At 52.1% G+C, this 17,171-nt stretch overlaps 1 protein-coding gene across 3 annotated transcripts; it reads right to left on the bottom strand.

The window, feature by feature from the left end:
• Positions 1 to 2,006: 2,006 nt before the first annotated feature.
• On the bottom strand, positions 2,007 to 16,797 carry CNNM3 (cyclin and CBS domain divalent metal cation transport mediator 3). Of its 3 annotated transcripts, XR_001179477.2 has the most exons (9): positions 15,386 to 16,796; positions 10,865 to 11,008; positions 9,727 to 9,876; positions 9,203 to 9,372; positions 8,905 to 9,001; positions 8,540 to 8,673; positions 7,954 to 8,092; positions 5,017 to 5,117; positions 2,007 to 4,447 (listed from the first exon to the last, which is right to left on the bottom strand). XR_001179477.2 is itself a non-coding variant. In XM_004753064.3 (8 exons), the coding sequence occupies exons 1-8, from the start codon at positions 16,749 to 16,751 to the stop codon at positions 4,383 to 4,385; spliced, it is 2,265 nt and encodes a 754-aa protein (XP_004753121.3). In that variant the 5' UTR covers positions 16,752 to 16,795; the 3' UTR covers positions 2,007 to 4,382. The 3 variants fall into 3 exon arrangements, 2 of the variants coding, with proteins under 2 accessions (XP_004753121.3, XP_044933698.1); XM_004753064.3 differs by lacking the exon at positions 5,017 to 5,117 and having other exon boundaries at positions 15,386 to 16,795; XM_045077763.1 differs by lacking the exons at positions 2,007 to 4,447; positions 5,017 to 5,117; positions 7,954 to 8,092; positions 8,540 to 8,673 and having other exon boundaries at positions 8,939 to 9,069; positions 15,386 to 16,797.
• Between the last annotated feature and the right edge of the window lie 374 nt (positions 16,798 to 17,171).

Raw genomic sequence — 17,171 nt, 5'->3', positions numbered from 1 at the left:
CAAATTGATGCACAGGTTTAATGCAGCTCCAACCAAATAACCCAGCAAGATTGTTTTGTAAATTTAAAAACTCATAGCTACGGGGTGCCTGGGTAGCTCAGCTGGTTAAGCATCCAACTCTTGAATTTGGCTCAGGTCATGATCTCAAGGGTCCTGGGATCAAGCCCCACATCAGGCTCTCTGCTCAGTGGGGAGCCTGCTTCTGCCTTTCCCTCTCCCTCTGCCCCGCCCTGTGCTTTCTCACTCTAACTCAAATAAATAAAATTAAAAAAAATAAAAACTCATAGCTAAAACAATTTTGAAAAATAAAGTGGTAGGAGCCAGTCTACCCAATTTCAAGACTTACTATAAGAGCTCCAGCAATTGGGGCACCTGGATGGCTCGGTGGGTTAAATGTCTGCCTTTGGATCAGGTCCTGATCCTGGAGTCTGGGGACTGAGCCCCACACTGGGCTCCCTGCTCAGTGGGCAGTCTGCTTCTCCCTCTCCCTCTCTGCTCCTTCCCCTGCTCAGTCACTCTCTCAAATTTTTTTTAAAAGATTATTTATTCGAGAGAGGATATGTGCACAAGCAGGGGAAGGGCAGAAGAAGAGGGAGAAGCAGGCTCCTTGCTGAGCAGGGAGCCCGATGCAGGGCTCCACCCCAGGACCCTGAGATCAAGACCCAAGCTGAAGGCAAATGCCCAACCAACTGAGCCATCCAGGTGGCCTCAAATAAGTAAAATCTTAAAAAAAAAAAAAAAGAAAGAAAGAAAGCTACAGTAATCAAGACAACGTGATATTGATGGACAGACACAGATCAATGGAACAAAACAGACAACCCAGAAACGGACACAAATATGCCAACTGATTTTTGACAAAGGTGTCAAATTCAATAGTGGAAAGCCTTTGCAACAAATGGTGCTGGAGCAACCAGATGTCCATAGGCTTAGAAAAAAAAAAAGACAAAAAACCTTGACCTAAATCTTATACAAAAATTAAAAAACCCTCAAAAATTAGCACAAAGAGGGACACCTGGGTGGCTCTGTTGGTTAAGCGGCTGCCTTCGGCTCAGGTCATGATCCCAGCGTCCTGGGATCGAGTCCCACATCAGGCTCCTTGCTCAGCAGGGAGCCTGCTTCTCCCTCTGCCTCTGCCTGTGCTCACTCTCTCTGACAAATAAATAAATAAAATCTTTTTAAAAAAATTAGCAAAGATAAAGCATAAAACTATACAAATTTGGGGAGAAAAAAACCTAGGAGACAATCTTTGGGACCTAGAGGAGGTAAAGAATTCTTAGACATGATACCAAAAGCATAATCGGTAAAAGAAAACTGGTAAACTGGACTTCATCAAAATTAACAACTTTTGGGAGACCTGGGTGGCTCAGCTGGTTAAGCAACTGCCTTTGGCTCAGGTCATGATCCCAGAGTCCTGGAATTGAGTCCCATACCGGGCTCCCTACTCAGCGGGGAGTCTGGTTCTCCCTCTAACTCTACCCACTCCCATGTTCTCTCACTCTCAAATAAATAAAATCTTTTTTAAAAATTAACAACTTTGGCTATATAAAAGATCCTGTTATAGGATGAAAAAGAAAGAAAAGCTATAGACTGAGAGAAAATATTTGCAAGCCAAAAACCCAACAAAGGACTATATAAAGAACTCTCAAAACAACAGTAAAAGACCATACAATCCAACCAGAAATGGGTGAAAAACAATAGTTATTTCACACAAGCAGCATATGAAAAGATCTCCATCAGCCCTTATGTTAATACAACTGGAAACCACAATGAGATCTCACTATACACCTACCAGAATGGCTAAAAATAAACGATGACAACATCAAATGCTGGTGAGGATTTTGAGGAACTGGCTCACTCACACGTCACTGGTGGGAATACAAAATCGTATAGCTAAAGGCAAGTGTGGTGGTCTCTTTAAAAAAAATCAACCATGCAATGACCACACAACCTTGTAACTGTATTACTGGACATTTTCCTCAGAAAGCCAACGTTAACACGAAAACCTGTAAGGAATGTTCATAGCAGCTTTATTTGGAATAGCCACCCAGATGTCCTTCAACGGGACAGTGAGCATACCAAGGAATACTACGCAGCAATCAAAGGGAACGAACTACTGACACACACAACAACCTGGAACCATCTCTGGAATATTCTGCAGAGTGAAAAAAAGCCAATCCCGAACTGGTGACTGGTGGGTCACACACTGTATACAATGTTGTTGAAATGACAAAATCTTAGATTAGTGGTTGCCAGGGATTGGGGATGGAGGCCGAGCGGGTGGCTGGGGCTATTAACGGGGAGCTCCGAGAGACCGTTGTGGTGGTGGGACAACTCTACTGAGAGTGCAGTGGCAACTACACAAATCTACCCAGGAGGACAGAGAATGATACCTCACACTTGGCCGTGTCAGCTTCGTGGTGTTGATACTGTGTTCTAACTGTGCAAGAATAAGCATGGAGGAAAACTGGGTGAAGGGTCCCTCCTGCTTGCAACTTCTTACAAATCTGTAATTGTTTCAAAACAAGTCAGAAAAGAGTAAGCAGTAACTCTAAATGCAACTTGGTATCCTAGATTGGATCCTGCAAGGAAAAAAGGACATTACTAGAGAAACTGGTAAGATCCAATGAACTCTGTAATTCAGTTCACAGGTTTGTACCGATGTTAATTTTTTTTAGTTCTGATAGATGTACCAGGTTATGTAAGATGTTAACATTTAGGGAAGCTGAGTGAAGGGTAGATGGAACTCTTCACTCTTATGTATAATAAAATTGTTTCAGGAGTGCCTGGCCAGCTCAGTCAGTAGAGCACACCACTCTTGATCTCAGAGTTGGGAGTTCAAGCCCCATACTGGGTGTGCAGGTGACTTAAGAGAAAGAAAAAAAAAAGTATAGTTGTTTTTTTGTTTTAATTAAAATTGTTTGAAAAAATAAAATCCTGATCCTCGGATTAACCAAATCAGGCTCCCTCAAAGAGGGAGCCCCAGCTATCAGGTATCAGTATTTTTCAATTTGCCAGGTGATTCTAACATGCAGCTAAAGTTAAGAACCACTGTTATGGAGAGAGATGATCGTAAAACATGTTTCCCACCTGGGTTTGCTCTTAGAATTCCTTGAGAAGTTTCTAAGTGAGCATGCCATTGCTCTTTGGCCTTCATTCCCACTGGTCCCAGATAAGGGACCCGAATTCCTCTGAGAAGCCTCTAGAAGTCCTCCTCCCTCCCTATCCAATCTGCAACGCTATGTCTCTGTGACGCCCCACTTTCTACACAGTTGAAGAACTGCAGGAGGTAAAAATGGGTAAGCCAGAAAGAAAACATAAATGCCTTCTTGTTCCCAATCCTCTAAAACCCTGTAGTTAAGAACAGCAAAAAAAAGCAAAGAGCTGAAATGTTACAGATACAAGAAAAACCGATGGGGTTTTTTTGTTTTTAAAGGGGATGAGGCTCTACGTGCTCCACAACCAACCCTTCCCCTCCTTGCTGCTCTCCAAGCAGATGGCAGCCACCCAGCTCTCCATGGAGGCCTAGGAAGGAGGTACAAAGTAGGCCTAACGGTTGGCTATACTCCCCGGGATCCAGCAACTGAGAGAGGGTTAGGAGCAGCACACCCCGTCCTCCCACGTGTGACCTCTCTTCTTCAAACACAGAAAGTGACAATACTGTTAGTGGCAACTAAGTAAGACAGGCAGAGAAGCAGAAGGAGCAGGCCTCCTCAGTGCCACTGGGGGCCAGCTTGCTCGCTTGGGGCTCTTGAGCGCAGAGCTCAGAGAAGCAACCTCCACAGGAGGGAGCAAGGCAGTGGGACATACTGGTGGGTCACTGAGCTTCGAGGTTTGGCACATGGGACAGGCTGGGGCACGTGCTTGGAAACATGGCATTGTAAGGGAAGCCAAATAGTTCACTGTGGCCAAGGATGTGAACCCCCAGCCCAAACTAGTGCCCCTGGTTTGCTCAGAAAGTGCTGCCGGCAGCAGAAGGCTGGCAAATTAAAGGCGAAGTGAGTACAGGTCACAGCCACATCAAGGCAGTAATCGTGCACTCACATCATGGCTTGGCCCAAAGAGGTATAAATACACTGCACTGTCACGGGGAGAAGGCTGGGTCCTGGGGACCAGAGAGGATGGTGTCCTTTTCATTCCCATTCAGAAGCAGGCCTGGAGGGCTGTGCCCCAACTGACCCCCATTTCCTAAAGAAGGGCAGGACTGCTGAAGGCTCCCGGCACTTAAGTCTGGTTCTGAGGACAGCCCAGGACCCACATCTATAAGGGCCATCTAAAACGTGGCCTGGAGGGGATGGGGACAGGCTGACAGGAAGCTACTCCTCGGCTCTCCAGTTCCCCACGTGCTTGTCCATTCCCCAGACCTGGGGCTGCCTGGCAAGCAGTTAAACCCCTGGGTTCCGCCCAGGGCTCTCCTCCGCTGGAAGGCCGGGTCTGCTGTGGTGCGGCCCTAGGGGAGAGAGGAAAAGGAGAATCAATATCAAAACCAGTGAAGGGAGCAGGTCCCATCCAAACCAAGTATCAAAATTCTCTTCAGGACAGGAAGGGGCTGGCAAGGCGGAGGAGCCACAGGACACCTCAGTACCAAGGCAGAGCTGGGAGTGAGCAGGCAGGAAAGTGGGCAGGCTAACTCCACCCCCCAAGAGAAAACCACTGGGAGGAGGAGGGCTACATCGGCGAGAGAGGTGGGAAAGCAGGCCGGGGGTTTCTGCTCACAGCAGGCCATAAGGCTGGGTGAAAGAAGCCTGCCAGGGACACGAAAGGCCCTGCCCCAAAGGAAGCTGGGAAAAGCCCTGCCCCGAAGGAAGCTGTAGTTTCCACCACTGAGCAGGTTCTTTCATGACCCCGCCTGTCTTTTAGCAAATGAGAAGGAAAGCAGCAATGAAGGACAGGAAGGGCCCTCACCACCCACCCCGGGAGAAACACCTCCTGTCTGGGGGCAGCAGTGCCCAGGGCCCCTCCCGGCAGCTACAGGGATGGGGAAGGAAAGCAAAGGAAAGGGAAAGGGAAGATATTTACCTTGGGTGTTTTCTGAAAACAAAAAAATGCTCACTAGTCCACAGTCAATTATCAACTGCAGTTTCCAAATGTGCCAAAGAGGGAAAGGTCTACGGGGAAGGCTAGAGAGAGCAGAGGGGAGAGAGACAAGAGGAGACCAGCTGTGCAGCTGCGCCGGCAGGGCAGCTCGGCTTGGGCAACCCCGCAGGCTGCTGGAGAGGGGCAGGCGGGGGCCGGACAGGTGTGTCCCCTGTGGCCCGAGGCTCGGAACCAGAGGAAGCAGGTAGCGCAGCATCTGGAGTGGACTCTCCCTTGGAAATCAGCTCTGGGAATGGTCATTGTGCAGGAGCTATGCTGAGTCTGACATGATGGGCCAGGGGTCCAGGAACCTTCTGCAAAGGGCCTACATTTTTAGGTTTTGTAGGTCTCCATCCCTGTGGCAACAAGTCCGCTCCACAGCTGCAGCCAAAGGCAGCTATACAGAATCCATAAACAACTAGTCAGTATGCCCATCCCCGCTGTAGGAGTTAAAAATTTCCCAAGCATCTCAATAAAGGCATTTCTCTGCCAGCAAATCTGGTGCCCAAGTCAATCAGGGGTGGTTCCGACCCACAGCGTTCCTGGCGATATCACAAGGGCAGCGGCATGAAGCCCTCCTGGGGGCAGCAGGGGCCACCAACCACAGATGAGCCACTGACATGAAGACCCTCTCAGCGGCGACCACCGAGCACAGATGAGCCGCAGCAGGGTCTCAGAGGGCTGAGGCGGGGAGGGGAAGGACGGCAGGCCAGCCACGTGGGGAACAAATATCCGGTCTCGAATGGGGGAAAACCAACATCCTGACAAAAGAATGAGATGGCAGTGCACTACGCTCAGCATAATGGCCTCGGATAAACATCACTGGCGAGGACACCACCGCCCCCATGCAAAGCGGGTAAGCCGTTGCAAAGAGGCAAAGGACCTACAGGGCCACTGCAGGTCACGCGTCTCCCCCCGCCTCCAGACAGCAGAGCGCTCCCATGAAATCCTGTGCAAGCCAGCACAGCATAAAGCAAAGAAACTGAGCATTTCATAAAGCAAAACTCCTCTTTGGAGTTCTTTCAGTTAGTGAAAATGGGCACAAACCTAAGTCTTTTGTAAAAGCAAAGTGGTGTAAAGAGAGCTTTAGGGGACACCTGTGTTTCCTCAGAGAACTGCCCAATGAACAGCTGAAGCCCAAAAAGAACCTTAAAAAACTGCGTGTATAATAAAGGACGAAATGAAGGAAAAAACCATCATTCTTAGATTTTAAGTGTACACCTTGAATAGAACACATACAGTCTGAATAAGCAGATGAAGGCAGAAAAGATTCACATTGGAAAAAAACAAAACCGGGGCGCCAGGGTGGCTTAGTGGGTTAAAGCCTCTGCCTTCGGCTCAGGTCATGATTCCAGGGTCCTGGGATGGAGCCCTGCATCGGGCTCTCTGCTCAGCAAGGAGCCTGCTTCTTCCTCTCTCTGCCTGCCTCTCTGCCTACTTGTGATCTCGGTCTGTCAAATAAATAAATAAAATCTTAAAAAAAAGAAAGAAAGAAAAAAACAAAACCAAACACTCACATTTTGAAAAAACAAAAATATACTGACTTTTGAGACCCAAGTCTAAAGTGATGGTGTAAGTGGCATCTCACAACAAAACATCACAGCAGGTAAATACAAACCCGTGATCAGTCCTAAAACACAGAACACCCCTTCTTAGTACACACTCACTGAGAAGGCCCAGATCCAAGCTGGAGCAGCGTGCCTCAAGCTGGGACCCCCTTTCGCCAGCGCACAGAGATGGAGCGCTCAGGAGCTGAGCCACTCACGGGCCTGCAGCAGGGTTCCTGTCCCTCGCACCCGCGTATCTCCTCTCAGAAAGCAGGCATCACAAAAACACGTTCGTGTTCTCAAGGGTGGGTCTAAGTAACCAAACCCGATGTCTGTGTCCCTGTGACACACCAATGCCCAGAGGCCAAGGGCATGCACAGGATCCAAGCCAGGGTGCCCAGGTCTCTCTCTGCTCCTTATTCTTCATCTGTAAAATGGGTCTAACAACTACCACCTCTGAAAATGGAGAAGTTGTCTTAGACGAGTGAGGACGAGCAAAGCTCCTAGCGTGTTGCCAGGGAGAGCTAGTGTTCAAGAGAGCTCGGTGTCCCCACTTCAGAGTGCCCAGGGCAGCTGGCAGCCTGCAGCTCCTTCCACAGCCTCTCTGGAAGCCCTAGCCACTCCCCCAGGACCACCCAGCCTTCAAGTGAATCTCTGACCCCAACTTAGAAGCTCACTCAGAATACAAGTACCTTCCTGAGTAACAAGGCAACCTGAACTTTTTAGCACTCCTAGCCAAAGCCCACTCTCCACAGGCTCCTTTTTATTTTCCCTCCTTATAATCTATAAGGCAGGGTTTGCTAGTCCATGCCTCACCCCACATTACAAAGTCTATTTCTTCCAAAGTGGTATCTGGCTCACAGTGGAGCCCGAGATGTGAGGGACAGGCCTTATGTGTTAGCTTGACCTGACCAAACACCTCAGCTGCTGCCCTTCTCAGCTCCTGGGATGGTGTCCACCAGCCAGTCACCTTCAGAGCCGGGCCCACTGGTGACCTACCCCCAAACCTAACTGACCAAGAGTGTCTGAACTTGATCTTATTCCTATTCAGTACCTGTTCCCTAACTAAGGCAACCCATCCTAACAGTTCTCCAGAGAAAATGCTGACTGAACATACTTTAAATGCCAGCTGGTCTGTGGTGCAGTGTCACCGAAGCTACTAAGAACAATGAAAAGAGAAAAAGGAAAGGATGGGCAGAAAAGGGGACAAGGAAAGAGAAACACAAGGCAGAGTGGGGGCAGAGTGAGTGTGTGTGGGAGCGGCAAGGAGCGGCAAAGGACATGCCTGCCCTCTGGGCTGCCATACTGAGGGATGTGGCCTTGCGGGGCTCACCTGCTGCTGTGGCTGTCTTGTCCCCAAGGAGCCTGGTCTGGCTTCCTGGGATGACCTGGAGGTCTGTGTTCTCCGGGGACTGTGGCAGGCTCTGGGCTCGGGTAGCCAGGAGTGCATTGAGGTACTGCAGCCGCGTGACCTGGAGAACAGAAAGCATTCCCAGGCAGGTGCAACTCGCGAAGCCAGGCGGAGAAAGTGAGGTCCAGGAAGGTCACATGTCTCCCTCCTGCCCATAAGCACCAGAACTAGGTGGGAGCATCACATTCGGCAGGATCAAGAAAAAAAGAAGAGCTTCAAGCCAGCTAAGGGCAGAGATGAGCAATCAAGCAGTGTCTTCAAGATCTCAAAAGGAAACTGGGTGCACAGTCCTGGCGATGGGACTAGACTGCCAGAAGTCAGAGGGACTTCCTGGAGCCAAGGACGTCTGTCCTTCAGGGCAAGTAACAAGGTCTTGCTCTGGCAAGTCTCAGAAAGACTCAAGCAGAATTTACTCTTAATCCATACAAACTTGTAGCTGGTTGGTTTAGCCCCTTAGGGACACAAAGCTGGCTAACAGCCAGCACCAATGAGCAGCCCAGACAGTCACCTTAATGAGCTGCAGGTCAGAGAGGGCCCTCACGGTGTAGTCAGGACAGTACGCAGACAAGCAGGCACCATCGGCTGGCTCGGGCGGCAGGTCGTGGCGGAGGGACTGGAGCGAGGACACCGGGGACTGGTGAACTAGCAGAAAGAACAATCAGTGACGTCTCTGGTGGGGACAACTGCACCGTCTCCAAGATCCACTCCACAGATCCCTCTGGGAGGAAACACGGCTACAAGCACAGAAAAGGAGGGCAAGCAACAGAGACAGCCCCAAAACAAACACTGCCCCCTCCCTCGATACAGCCCAGACAGGAGAAAAGCCAGCCCAGAGTCCTGGGCCCTGGGAAGCCAGGAAGGGCTGCAGCTTACCCGAGGATGGTGATGTCAGGGCAGACACTCCATAGTAGGTGAAGGCCCCATTCTCAAACTTCAGGCCCTCTTTCCCGATCTCCACCTCAACCCTGCCCTGGGAGGTGTAGGGAGAGGGAGGAAGGAGGGGCAGGGAGAGAAACAGATGTGGACAGATTACCTTGCCTGCCAGAAGAGAGCACAAGGAGAAAGCACCAACCCCAGTTATCCAGGGGGTGTGGATGGAGATGATCCCCCCTCTCAGACCCTTCCCTACTTTCTGAGCAAGTGGGGGGCTCCCACATGGGCTGGCAGTTACCTGCAGGATGAGAATGAAGTAGTCCACTGGCTGGCTGCGCTGGTACAGGTAATGGTGAGCAGCTAAACGGTTGCTCTCATCAAACCTCACTTCCTGGTTGACGCTGGGATGCTTCAGCAGGTGCAGCAGGACCTTCTCGGAGATCCGCAAGGGGCTGAACACATCCACCTCTGCCCCACGGTGGAAAAAAGGGACAGTGTCCATTGGGCCCAGAGTGGCCTGCATGACTACACCCGACTCCTGCTGCCCCAAGCCAAGTCACCTCTCCAATACAAGAGTACTGGGCAGGCCACACTCCCTCAGGCCAAGGCTAGCTCCTGCTAGCCTAGCTCCTGCTCTCAGCCCTGTCATGAGGAGCTGCCCCCTCAGATGTCTGGAGACGCTGGCGGGGCTAGACAGAAGCAAAGAAGTTCTCCAGGATACTCTCCTCCTTATTGGGAATGAGGGCCCTCGGTGTCTGCCCTCGGGGCCTCCTGACCCACTGGACGTGAGCAAGAAAGCAAAGGCTAACCCTTCACCCTCACCTTGGGACAGGAATTGCTGGGTGGCCAAGAGCAGCTGAGGTGAGATCTTCACTTTATATTCATCATCAGACACCTTGAACAGGGAGAAGTCCTCTTTCCGCCTGAGAGGGGCACTCAGAGGAGCAGGCTTCTTCCTCACGGCAGCTTCTCCTAGGATGGTGAAAAGGCCCACTGAGGCACAGCATCCCTCCAATCAGCATGACCAAATGAAGGCATGGTGCCAAGGCCTGGGGGTTCTCAGTAGGGGAGGCGACAGCATCAGAGCCCAGGGATACAGCCTCGGCATGCTGCCTTGCTGGGGCCCGGCTGCCACTCCCAGCACGGAACAAACCTGGCATTCATGACAGAGGGCACAGGCCTTTACTCTAGCTATAGCCTGAGGAAGTACGGGAAGGGACTGCTCCTCTCCTCGGAGCTGGGAAGGTAAACTCTGACAAGACAGCAGGGCTGCTTTAGAAAGAGCCACAGTTGGTCACGAGAAACCAAGTCTTTGCAGATTATAGGGGCTACACAGCAGCAGGTAACCTGATGTCCCCATGCCTATGGCAGTCTGAGGAGCCACACTCAAGAGGCTGCATTTTGGGGACAGACTCTGGGCAAAGCAATTACTTGACAGTAAACAGAGGTGGGGGGGGGGGTTCTGTTCCAAGAGTGCACGTAAGGCCTGGGCCATCAAGCACGGGCTCTGTGTCTGCCCTGCAGACCTTAGCCATCTTCCTAAGAGGCAGGTACCTCTAAGGCACAATCACAGGCCCCAGGATGTTCGGTTTTGTTAAGACCATCTCAGCAGTAAAGAATGGAATTCTTTGAGGAGAGGCTTCTGCAATGTAGGAAAGAACATGAGAAAGCCAAAAGGCCAAGGAAGACGAGAGCCTGGGAAAGGCCCATAAAGGGCAGAGGCCCTACCCACCAGGCCACTGCGGCTCCGCCTCCAGGCACAGGTGGGGGGGGGTGCCCTCCAGTAAGGAGGCCATGCTGGCCCCCTCCCTCGAATGACTGGCTAGGTAACAGCTCAGACTGGAGATCCAGCCTTGTTTCAACAACACGGAGACCTCCTGTCCTCTGAGGTTGATGAACACCACACATCTCAGCCTGACAGACCAGTTGAAATGGAACAACGCCAGGAGTCAAGACTCACGGTAGTCCTCAGACTCGTCCAGGATCTCAGACTTGATGATCTCCTCAATGACGTCCTCCAGGGTGACCAGGCCCAGCACCTCGTAGAAGGGGTCACCTTCACCCTCGTTGTTCACCTTCTGCACGATGGCCAGGTGGGACTTCCCTGGGGGAGAAGACACTCAGATTACAGCTGGCCGGGGGGGCCTCCCATTTTGCTTAGTCCTGCCTGGTATGAGCTCATCAGAATGACAGAAGCTGATGTCTGTGTTCCCACAAGGTCCCACAAGGTACCAGGCACTAGTGAGATTCTCCCTAAGTTCTTACCTAAGACTCTCAACACACTCATGAGGATGAGCTTCCCTTTACACACAAGGATCCTCCATCTCAGGCACTGTGGTCAGCTGCACAAGGCCACCCAGGCAAGGACAGCGCCACGTCAGCCTGGGTCCACAGGAATGCGATTTAGATAAGGATGGTCTGACCAACCAGACGAGGGAGGGCTGCACGCACAAGGGCACTGACTCCAGAAGCATGGGCTCCCCTGGGACGGCCTAAATTGGGTGCAGGGGCAGAGGGGCCACCCAGTGACTCTTCTGGGAAAGTTTCCCCAGTTCTGAAAGCTGTCCTTTATTTCCAGAAGCCTAGGTCTATGCAAGTCATCCAGGGGAAGATGACAAATGGTGAGCGACCAGTAAGAGCCCAGATGGTGTGGGAGGAAGAGCTGCAGCCTGGAGCTGTTCACTTTCCCCTCCTTCAGGTGAGCCTCCTGTTTGTTTCCTTGTCTGATAAAGAAATAAACGTCTGAACAAAAGCCCAAGCTTCAGAGTGCTGGGGAATGTTGTGAAAACTTCAAGAACTGACTTTGCTTCTCATCTATAAAACTTTATACCCGCCCAAAAGAAACAGAATGGAAACCACATACGCAATTTTAAATTTCTGAGTAGCCACATTAAAAAAAAAAAAAAAGACACAAGTGAAATTAACAACATACTATAATTAACTCCGTATAGCCCTCAATATCACTATAACATGCAATCGATATAAAAATATTAGAACAGGGGCTCCTGGGTGGCTCAGTTAAGCATCCAATTCTTGATTGATTTCAGCAGCTCTGTTCATTATCTTAGAGTTGCAAGATCAAGCCCCACATCAGGTTCCACACTCAGTATGGGGTCTGCTTGAGATTCTCTTGCCTCTTCCCCTCCCCCTCCACTCTCTCTCTCCCCCTCTCTCAAATAAATAAAATCTAAAAACATTAAAAATATTAAAACAGGGCGCCTGGGTGGCTCAGTGGGTTAAGCCGCTGCCTTCGGCTCAGGTCATGGTCTCAGGGTCCTGGGATCAAGTCCCGCATTGGGCTCTCTGCTCAGCAGGGAGCCTGCTTCCCTTCCTCTCTCTCTCTGCCTGCCTCTCTGCCTACTTGTGATCTCTGTCTCTCTCTCTGTCAAATAAATAAATAAATCTTTAAAAAAAAAAAATATTAAAACAGGGGCAGCTGCCTGGCTCAGTTGGTAGAGCATGCAACTCTTGATCTTGGAGTTGTAAGTTCAAGCCCCATATTGGATATAGAGATTACTTACAAATAAAATCTTTAAAAAATTAATTTAAAAAATTTTTAAATTTTGGGGCGCATGGGTGGCTCAGTTGGTTAAGCAACTGCCTTCAGCTCAGGTCATGATCCTGGAGTCCCGGGATGGAGTCCCACATCGGGCTCCCAGTTCCACGGGGAGTCTGCTTCTCCCTCTGACCTTCTCCTCGCTCATGCTCTCTCTCGCTGTCTCTCTCTCTCAAATAAATAAATAAAAATAAAATATTAGGAGCGCCTGGATGGTTCAGTGGTTTAAAGCCTCTGCCTTCGGCTCAGGTCATGGTCCCAGAGTCCTGGGATCAAGCTCCGCATCGGGCTGTCTGCTCAGCAGGGAGCCTGCTTTCCTTCCTCTCTCTGCCTGCCTCTCTGCCTGCTTGTGATCTCTGTCAAATAAATAAATAAATAAATAGATAAATAGATAAAATAAAATAAAAAAACCTTAAATTTAAACATATATTCCTTTTTTGTACTGTCTTTGAAGTCTGGTGTGTGTTAGGCACTGCTAGCACATCTCAGTTCAGCCCAGCTACCTTTTAACCCCATGTGGGCAGTGGCTGCTCAAAGGAGTTGTGCAGGTCTAGGATATGAACTCTGAGAAACTCATCTCAGCCATGCCCCTCAAAGATCCCCCGACACAGTGGCCATGTGATTTCATCTCAAGACAGAATGTCTGAGGGGTCGAGACGGCAACCATGAAAAAGCAGAAGGGCTACACAAAGAACAGGCAGCTGGAGGGATTAAAATTTATTTCTCATCTGATGGGATACAATGCTCTGAAAACACACAGGCCCCTGGCTGGCTGACTGGAAACACCACAGGCCCCAGGACAGGTGCCTACAGCTCTCCCGGAGCACAGAGCCTCAGGTTAAGGGGCAGATGGTGCATCTTAACAGCATCAACCAGAAAGCCCTGAAAAAGCTCTACAGAGCTTTAATTCTAGTTAGCAGGCTCAAATGTACTCCCAAATTACACAGATGCTATAGAACTCTTCCACAATGCCTAATTTCTAGGATATTTGTAAAAATGCAGATGGAGTTTAAATTCCTCTGCCTTTCTTTCATTAATTTATTTATTTGAGGGACAGTGAGAGAGAGAAAGCACAAGCAGGGGGAAGGAGGGAGGGAGAAGCAGACTCCCCACTGAGCAGGGAGCCTGATACAGGACTCGATCCCAGGCCCCCAAGATCATGTCCTGAGCCAAAGGCAGATGCTTCGCCTACTGAGCCACCCAGGTGCCCCCCATGTCCTTTAATTTTTTTTTTTTTTTTTTTTTTTTTGAAGATTTGACAGAGACATAGCGGGAGAGGGAACACAATAAAGAAACTGTCAGAACACATCCCGGGAGAAAAGTGCTAGGTTAACATTCCTCACAGCAGGTCTGACTCTTTTCAGAATAGCAGGGATCCTTTGGTTTCTGACAATTAATCTGATCTCAGGTGGTTTAAAGCAGAGATTCTGAAAGCAGAATGCATCCTAATTCCTCCTTTGGTTGACTGTCCTTAAATATTCTCATAGTGGGCTGACAAAGACAGCAGGATTAACAGCTTTAAAGAAAACACACTTTATTTACTGTAGCTCCAGAGTACGCACTCTTCCTGATAATGTTTGCCCCAAATATTCCATATCATCTCAGGCCTGCACACTAAGAGGCGCCTCACCAGAGAAGGGGCCTTTCCCAGACTACAGAGTTCTAAAACAGACAGTACTCTGAAGGGATGAAAGGCACAGGCCCTGGAATGATAGCTGCCAAGATGCCAAGACTCCAGCTTCAGGAAACTTAGAGGGCACCACCAACTCACACACTTGGCAGAGAGATGGGAAGGGAATAGATTTCTCAAACCTCAGGCGCCATAAAGGCTGCAATATCCCCTTTGTTCATAAGCAGAATGAAGAAAGGGGTTAGGCTAAAAAGGACTTTAATGAGGAAAAACTGGTACCTGCCAAAGGAGTGCACTGCAAAGAGAAGCAGAGAAAGGCTCCAGGATGTCAGAGGAAAGACAAAGCCAATCTGCCCCTGAAAATGACCCTCACTTGTCAGAGGGGGAGAAAGGTGAAAACTGACAAGCTCCTCATTCAACCCCGGGGGGTTCCCCAGAGCTGCTCCAAGGGCACCCACCATCCCAGAACAAAAGGAGCCTAGAGGGTGGGCCTTCTCTCCCAACTGGCTCCAACTTGCCCATCTTAAACCGAAGAGCAAAGTGCCCCCTTCCAGCTGACCTCTCTCATGTTCTCTCTCTCAAATTTAAAAACAAAAACAAAAACAAAAAACACTTAAAAAAAAAAAAAAGAGAGAGAGAAAGAGGCCCTGACAGACCTTCCTCATAGTCAGAAAAGGGAAGTTTAAAAAAAAAACCCAAAAAACAAAACAGAAACAAAAAAACCCACAAAAGACAAAGCAGAGACTAAATCAGCATCCATAAAGTTGTTTCTGATTAAATCAAAGTGAAAGTGTCTTCCACAGTTGCAGAAAATCAGGTATCATTCCTTCTTCTGTTATCAGCAAGGCAGCAGCCCACAAAAGACCTTAATAATGATCCTTGAAACGTCACAGGCCCAGCTAATTTGATGTTATGTGTGCAGGTGAAAGCGACCAGGTGTCTACAGACCATCCTTTTTTCTGTTCTTTTAGTTTCTACTTACGAATTTAGACCTCTTACAAAGCCAAAGCCCACAAAAATGACTTTGAAGGAAAAAAACCGGTGGGTTAGGGTCAAGTGGACCTAGCTCTCCAAGTTAGGCCTACCAGGGAAAGCGGAATTTTGCTTTCCACGGCGCTCTGAACGACAGCGTTTGAATATTTCAAAAGGGTCACTGAGAGATGTGAGGCCAGCATCTAAGTACTCAGAGGGACCTCGGTAAGGATAAGACCCTTTCCTCAAAGTTTCCATATGCCCCTCCCTTTTTTCCAGCGGAGAACGCTGGCATTCGTGTCCCCTCCCCGATGTCCTGTTACCTCGTTTGAACTCCTCCAGGACAGCGTCCAGCTTGGTGTCGTTGAAGACGAAGTGGAGTGGATGGTTGTAGAAGCGGGTGATGGTGCTGAGCGGCGTGCAGTCTTCGGGATCCACGAAGGCCAAGTCCTTGAGGTAGAGCATGTCCACGATGTTGGAGCGCTCCTCCTCATACACTGGGATGCGCGTGTGGCCGCTCTGCATGATGCTGGCCAGGACGCCGAAGTCCAGCACGGCGCTGGCATCCAGCATGAAGCAGTCCTCGAGCGGCGTGAGCACGTCCTCCACCGTCCGGCAGCGCAGCACGCCCTTGCTGAGATCGCTGTAGGGGTCGCCGCCCCCGCGGGCCAGCTCCAGCACGCGCTCCCGCAGCCGCCCGGGCCGCGCAGCCAGCTCCAGCAATTGGCCCACGGGCAGCGCCACGGGCAGCGTCAGCAGCACCGCGAGGCGGCTGAGGAGCAGCGCGCGCGGCGCCAGCGCCAACGTCCAGCGCCCGCTCACGGCAGCCGGCACCACCTCGCCCACCAGGAACACGAGCCCTGCGCTGCCCAGCACGGCGGGCACGGCGCGCTGGCCGGCCGCGCGGTACAGCAGCACCGCCAGCGCCGCCTGCGCCAGACTGGCCAGTAGCAACAGCGCGCCCAGGGCGCAGCCGGCCCAGCGCCGCGCGGGCTCTAGGCGCCGCGCCGCCGCACGCTCAGCCTCGGAGCCGCTCTCGCGCAGCACCTGCACCTCGGCCGGCGCCAGCGCCAGCGCGCTCAGCTGCAGGCCCCGCGCCAGCGCCGCCAGCGCCAGCAGCCCCGCCGCCCCCAGGCCCAATGCCCAGGGCGGCGCCGCCTCCTCGGCTGCCGCGCCGCCTGGCTCCACGCGCACCGCCAGCAGCGCGGAATGCGGGCGCACGGCCTCGGCGCGCAGGCGCAGCAGCGCGCTCCACTCGCCCGCAGGGGCCACCGCCTCCTCGGCCGCCGACGCGTCCGGCTCCCCGCGCACCGCCAGCAGCGCCGAGTGCGAGCGCACGGCCTCGGCGCGCAGGCGCAGCAGTGCACGCCACTCGCCCGTGGGGGCCACCGCCTTCTCGGACGCCGCGGCCGGCCCGCCCTCGGGGCAGCCCGCCCCCTCGGGGGCCACCCAAGACCAGGAGCTGTTGGCCAAGCCGGAGCCGAAGAGGCGTAGGCGGAAGGTGGCCTCCCGTGCAGTCCGCACCTCTTCGCCGCGCTCCCACCCCACGTCCGCGGCTCCGTCCTCCTCCAGACAGACGCCCAACACTCGCGGGCCCGACGCCGCCTTTACGGCGGCGTTGCCCAGGCACAGCGCGGCGAGCAACCAGCCTAAAGGACCCGCCGCCGCCGCCGCCGCCGCCGCCGCCATCGCCTGCTGCCCCCTCTCGGCCTCCCGCGCAGCCTACCCTCCGCCTACCCCGAACCAATCGTCGCTAGCCCTGGCGCCTCCTCCGCCAATAGGCGGCGGACGGGGGCGGGCCCCAGGGTCGGACTAGGCTGCGCCGGGGAGTAAACAAGCCGCGGCGCGATCCTGGGGCGGGCCGGGGGCGTGGGGCTCTCGGCCCGGGGGGTCTCAGCTGTGATTCCCAGGCGAGAGGGGGCCAGAGCCCGGACGCGCGGAGCGTAGAGTTGGGCGTCCAGTTCCCACAGGCCGTGCCGGCGAGCCTGGAGGCCGCACTTGTCCCTGAACCGGGGCGCGGAGCGGAGTGTTCCAGGCAGTGTTCAAGTGTGTGTCATGGACCGTTTCCGAGGAAAGGGCCCCGTGAGCCACTGGCATAGGCGCAAGGAG

Source organism: Mustela putorius, unplaced genomic scaffold, assembly GCF_011764305.1.
Source record: "Mustela putorius furo isolate JIRA1106 unplaced genomic scaffold, ASM1176430v1.1 tig00000224_pilon_pilon_pilon, whole genome shotgun sequence".
In the NCBI taxonomy this organism is placed as follows: Eukaryota; Metazoa; Chordata; class Mammalia; order Carnivora; family Mustelidae; genus Mustela; species Mustela putorius.
Note: the sequence above shows the minus strand (reverse complement) of the source record. Positions and strands in the feature narration are given on the sequence as shown.